Below are 6,216 nucleotides of genomic sequence, written 5' to 3'. Positions count from 1 at the left end.
TTTTGGTTTTTTTTAAAAAAGTTTAAAATAAACTATAAATTTCGTTCAACTTCACAATTGTGTCCCACTTGTTGATTCTTCACCATTAATTTAATTTTTTTTTATCTTTATGTTAAAAGCTTGAAATGTGAGAAAAGGTTGACAAATTCAAGGGGGCCGAATACTTTCTCAAGGCACTGTATATGGCTCTGGGGTATCAGCATGATCGCTATTAGATACACGGCTCTGGGCATATCACACATGATCCGCATTAGATACATGACATGATTGGTATTCGATACATTGCTCAGGGAGATATGAAATACAGTGGACATTAGATACTCCGCAGAACCATGTATTATCATGGGCATTAGATACTCAGCTGTGCTATGCCAGGGTAGTCTCATTCAGAGGCCTACACTATTATAGCAGAGCTGCATGAGTGTTCAGATTAGAGTAGCATGATGATTACACTGCTGTGCTCTGAACTGCAGGCTGACAGCAGCAGAGAGCGGTGATCAGCAGTCAGGTACTGCTCTACTGCTTCCAGGCGGCTGCTGATCATCACTCCTGCAGATACCTCATCCCTGACTTCTTCCTATCTCTGCTTGCACTGAGTGCTGACAGGAAGAAAGTGAAATTCGCATGGTAGTTGTAGGCTTCACAAAAATGGTGTCAAACCATGCTTAACTGATGATGGATTAAGGAAGGAATAGCCCATGCAGCCTATCATAGGACTTGAGATAATTGTCCAATTACTTTTGGTACCTTGAAAAAGCGGCTGTTACATATTAAAGAGCTGTTATTCCTAAACCCTTAGGCCCTGTGCCCACGGGAGCTTGCTTCTGCGGATTTTGCCGCGGAAAGCCTGCAGATTTATCTGGATTTTCCAGATAAATGCGCAGGTTTCAGCATGTACAAACACTCCCCATGTTATCCTATGGGACATGGGGAGTGCTGTGTCCACGTTGCGGAATATACTGCGGCTATCCCGCAGCCGCACATAACTGCATGTCAATTATTCCTGCGGCATTACCTGCGGAAATCCCCTGCTTTGGCCCATACTTACCTGCCTTGATAGCAGACACCCGGTCATTTTCCCTCGGTGCTCAGGAGCAGGAAGGAGGAGGTGGGCGGGGCCTGCACGAGCTCTGGTCATGTGACAGCCGGAGCTAGTTCAGGCCCGCCCACCTTCTCCTTCACAGTGTAAACATGGCTGGAGACGGGAGAGAAGTGCTGCGTGATGGAGGTATGAACGCCCCGATCACTCAGCACTTGTTCTGCATTGAGGATGCAGTGCCGAAGCCATGGTACTGTATCCTCAATGCAGAATACCGTAGCATATCTGCAGGATATTCCACAAATAAACCGCAGCACAAAATAGACAAAGTTGTGCTGCGGTTTTCTGGGAGCTCCTGCGGATATAACCGCAGGACACTTTCCCACGTGGGCACATAGCCTTACTCCAATTAGCATGTTAATAGCCTCAAATTTATGCTGAATCTGCACTTTAAGCCCCTATTGATTATATAACTGAACCTTCAATATATTTTTGGTAAACAGCTAAAATGCCAAAACTTGTGTCACTGTCCAAATATTTCTGGACCTAAGCAAGTACATTTCAGAAGAGGAAAGGGAAAAAAAACAAAAACAGACTACATTGACAATTCAATGTTTATTTTAAAATGCATGCATATATCCGATTTTGATATAAAAGCATGAATTATCCAGTTGTAAACTATTAAAAAAATACAAACCGCATTAAAATATAAACAGTTATTAAGCAATCCAACATTTACAGGTTCTAATAATGCCTTAAAAAAAAATGTATACAGCGAGGCAGTATTTGCAATCACTTGATCATTAGCAGCCTCATTTACCCTTGGTGTTGTGGATGCAGCAGTGCTTCACCGCAGTGTGAATGAGGCTTAAACGATTGTACAAGTCTTTGGAATGCAGTGCAGCATGGAGTGTCACAAACGTCTTGTGCCCACAGATTAGCAGGCTTCTGTTAAACTCAGGGGGCTCATGAAGAATTGTAAAGCATCTTCAGGTTTTCCTCCACACTCCCTCTGCCTTGCTTTGCATGGATCCTTTTTGTCAAACAGGATCCAACATTTTTGTATGTAGACATATTATAGACTGCCTGCAAACATCAGGCCACAACATTGTCACTCCCCTCCTCACGCCCACATCCCCTAAAAAAAAACAAAACAATAAATCCTAATTTAAGTACTCCAGATGCTCACAAATCTATGTTCTGTATGATATAACTGTTGTATGTAACTGCTTTCTTCCACAAACAGTAGTTCTGGAGATTGTATCTGGTATTGCAGCTCAGCTCGTTGGAAATTAATGTGTATAAACTGAAACACCAAGCACAACTTAGCGACAGGCGTGCTTCTGTTTTTGAGAGCCACATTTTTCATAGCATTGTAGAACCCCATTAGTAGGGAAAGCAGATCTTTAAAGTTTTATTCATTTATTTTTAATTATTTTTTTTTAGAGGCAGAAGATCGATTTATTTCTAGAAATGTCTCTGCCATTTTATAGAAATGTGCATGATTGAGTAGAATTTACAATATTTTTCACATGTAAAACAATTTACAGTTTTGCCTACAAACCTTTTGCTTTCACAGTATAAAATCAATTTGAGTGCATTTTACAAACTGTATTAAAATGTATTGCATTGGTGTAAAATTAATAAATATTACAAACATACAGTACATGTAATTCTGCAATCATCACCACTTTGATGGGATACAACCATTTGGAATGCACAATTATCATTTTGATTGAAATTAGTCCTGAATAGAGAAGTGTTTTATTCATTTACAGTTCAATAGAAAGCTGACATGATACAAGCTCAGCCTTGTAGAAAGTCACTTTCAGTGGGAATCCACATTACACCATGAAGGTTAGCTCCTCTGTGTTCACACATTCATTACTGGAGGATTAGCAACTACATGAAAGGAAAATCCAATTCTCAGCTTCCCAGATGTAACAAGCTTCTATTTCTTTGATAACAGCTGTTGTGTGAAATGGATTTTTGTCTTGGATTCTTTTTTTGCTGATACAGTTCACAAACTATGTGTTATACTTTGGTCAAAAGAACATTAAACAGCCATAAAAATATCATCTCCATCTATACACTGCTTAAATCAAGATGTACATATAATTTTGTTTCAGATTAAATTATGGAGTGTCACAGCATTATATTTCTGGTCAGGTTGCAGGTCAACAATGAAAGCAGAACTCTACACTCCCATCTGCATATCAGCAAAGTTGTAGAAGTTGTCCACATCATGAGAAGAGGTGGTCTTGCTCTCTGAAACAAACATCTATATGGTGCAAAAGGAGATGGAACAAGTGTTAATCTGTGATATTGACAACAACAAAAAAAAAAAAAAAATTAACATCAGGATCAATGACCAACATTCTGACAATCAGATTAAAATGAGGCTGGAACTAAAAATATTTTTACTCCTGATCCTTAGGAAACTATTGTCCATTTTGTTTCAAGACACACATGCATCCTTCCTACCGAGGCCAATTTCCATTTTTTTCCTCCCATTTTTGAAAAAGCCATAACATTGTTATTTTTCCATCCACAGATACATAAGGGCTTGTTTTTTTTATGGGGCAAGATGTACTTTTGAATTACTCCATCCGTGTGATGTACTGGAAATTGGGGGGGGGGGGGGGAATAAGTGCGACAAGTGTGATCAAGAGTGCAACTTCAAAAATATTTGTTTTTTTTAATTTATTATGTTTACGATACAGCAAAAAACTGACCATGCAATATGATTCTCCGGGTCAATACGATTACGCATGATACCAAACATTCATACTTGTAATTTAGGTGGTGAATAAGGAAAACCCCACCTTTTCACTTTTACAAGACCAGTAAAGGGGTCCAGTCACACACAATGAGATCGCTAACGAGATCGTTCTCGTTATATGTGACACCTACCAGCGATCAGGCCCCTGCTGTGAGATCACTAGTCGTTGCCGAAGGGTCCGGACCATTTTCTTCAAAGATGATGTCCTGCTGGGCAGGACACATCGCTGTATTTGACACCTAACAATGACCTCCTATACAGGTCGCTAATCGTTACTGCATCGTTGGTAAGGTCTGACTGTGTGACATCTCACCAGCAACCTCCCAGCGACCGTTATCAGGTCGCATCGTTTTCGGGATCGCTGGTAAGTCGTTAAATGTAACGTGGGCTTACGGCTATGTGCAAACGTTGAAGATTTGGTTGCAGACAATCTGCACCCAAATCTGCATATTCTGGCAGGAAAAACACTGCGGGAAAAACAGCAAGTTTTTGTCAGGATTTGCCGCGTTTAAGGCATTTTATTTTTTTCATTTACTTTCAATGATGAGAACACAGGAAGAACCAGAGACAACTGATATGCTGCAGATTTTTTTCTGCAACAAAATCTGCAAGGAAAAAAAAATCCTGAATGTGTGCACAGCACTTTAGAATACTCAGACTTTGCTGGCATCAGGATTTCCTTGCACATTTCTGAAATCACAGGTCTGGAAAAAAATTTTTTCGAGAGCTGTTTTGGTTATTCCACGTAATCTTTATGTTTTTGAGTGCGCTGAATCCGAAAATAACCTCGGTTTTGTCATAGGACATCACGTTTTCTGACAAATTTAAGTAACTATGTTAAATAAGACAATACCTCAAAATAAATGAAAATAAAACTCACAAAATTATTTTTTTATTACAAATGTTTCATGAAAATCTTTTTAACTGCAATGAGCTCACTAATACACACTAAAATAGATTCTTCTTCCCTGTGAGACTTCTCTTGGTACATTTACGCTTCTGAGTAGCATCTGTATAATGTCTCTCTGAAGCTTCCAACAGTAGTCTGCCATCATTGTAATGCTCCATCTTCCCTGGTATCTTCTTTCCATCTCTTTAATGTCCTGGTGGAATCGTTCACCTTGCTCTTTGTGGAGACACAGGGCTCAGTGGGTGCTCTCGTCCGCTAAAACCCGCTGCCTTTAGAAAGACAGCGTGGCTCAGGGCTCATCCCAACAGAACGCCGGCCTCCTTAACCGTGGGCGGAACACTACTCAGACAACACAGGGTGAGGGAACCACAATAATTAGACTTTATTGGATCCCCAAACAATTAACGGCACATAACACATAACCAGCAAAACACAAATGTAACAGGCAACAGAGTCTCACCCTTCCGCTGGCTCACCAGGGATTTAGAATGTCCATGCCTCAGAGGTTCCAGGGCTATTTACTCTAATCCAGCAGCACCCCGCTTTTGGCTGGCACCCACCGAGAAAGGAATAATGCCAGATTTAGGAAGCTGTGTGAGGTCTGCAAAGTCTGTAACAGGTGACTGAACTGTCCCAACCTGAGTGTCCTCCTTAGGTAGTCCTGGTATGATGATACAATCCTGGCAGCCGGAGTCGAAATCCCTAGGCTGTGGATATGGTCTCCAACCGGAACCGGAGTCCCTAGATTGAAGCCATAAGATATCCTGATCCTCTAGTCAGCTCCTAAGAGCTTAGACTGGATCCATCAGCATCCATCAACCACAACCTGGTGGCTTAAAGAAATCCCTTTTATAGCCACAGCCTTCCACTTGGATACACTGCGTCCTCATCGATTGGTTGGACAAGATCGCCTCTCCCATTGGATGAATCTCAAGCTGCATGGACAATGTTCCTCCAAATGATGTCTACAGAAAGACTGAGGGTATACATGTAGTCTGGAAGTCACCGACTAGACAAATGGCTACTAAAGGTAATTACATTAGCAATACACAACTACAATACAATGATTACTGGAAGAGTCTAGAGAAACAATACATCTGGCTTTCAGTGGCCAACACAATTACATGAGTCAACAAGAGTCTTGTAGAAACAATGAGGGACTTATCCCCCGTCTATAAACAATCTATCATCATGTCTGGCTGAATTTTAAGAAACTTTAACCCATGAGAGTCCATGTCGTCACATTCTTCACTTACAGCTCCCAAATTTTCAGAAAAGTTGTCAAGGCAACCTAAAGCTTGAAATGCTTTCAGCATTCATCCGACAATTTGTTTCTTATTAGGGTCTATGTTATTGCCTAACAATTTCTCTACGATCTCTTTAAATGCAATCCACCCTTGTTTTGGAGGATGCGTCATGGTATTGATAAACTCTTGATCAGCTATAAGCCTTCTAATGTCTGGTCCGACGAACACACCTTTCCTC

At 40.8% G+C, this 6,216-nt stretch overlaps 1 protein-coding gene across 1 annotated transcript in view; it reads right to left on the bottom strand.

The window, feature by feature from the left end:
- Positions 1-1,668: 1,668 nt before the first annotated feature.
- The window catches only part of RP2 (RP2 activator of ARL3 GTPase), a 60,216-nt gene continuing 55,668 nt past the window's right edge, over positions 1,669-6,216 (bottom strand). The window contains exon 5 of the mRNA XM_075334316.1: positions 1,669-3,320. Within this exon, the coding sequence (XP_075190431.1) occupies positions 3,237-3,320 (84 nt within the window). The 3' untranslated portion in view covers positions 1,669-3,236. The remainder of the gene's footprint in view (positions 3,321-6,216) is intronic.

Source organism: Anomaloglossus baeobatrachus, chromosome 2, assembly GCF_048569485.1.
Source record: "Anomaloglossus baeobatrachus isolate aAnoBae1 chromosome 2, aAnoBae1.hap1, whole genome shotgun sequence".
Lineage (NCBI taxonomy): Eukaryota > Metazoa > Chordata > Amphibia > Anura > Aromobatidae > Anomaloglossus > Anomaloglossus baeobatrachus.
This window is presented reverse-complemented; position numbering and strand designations above follow the sequence as displayed.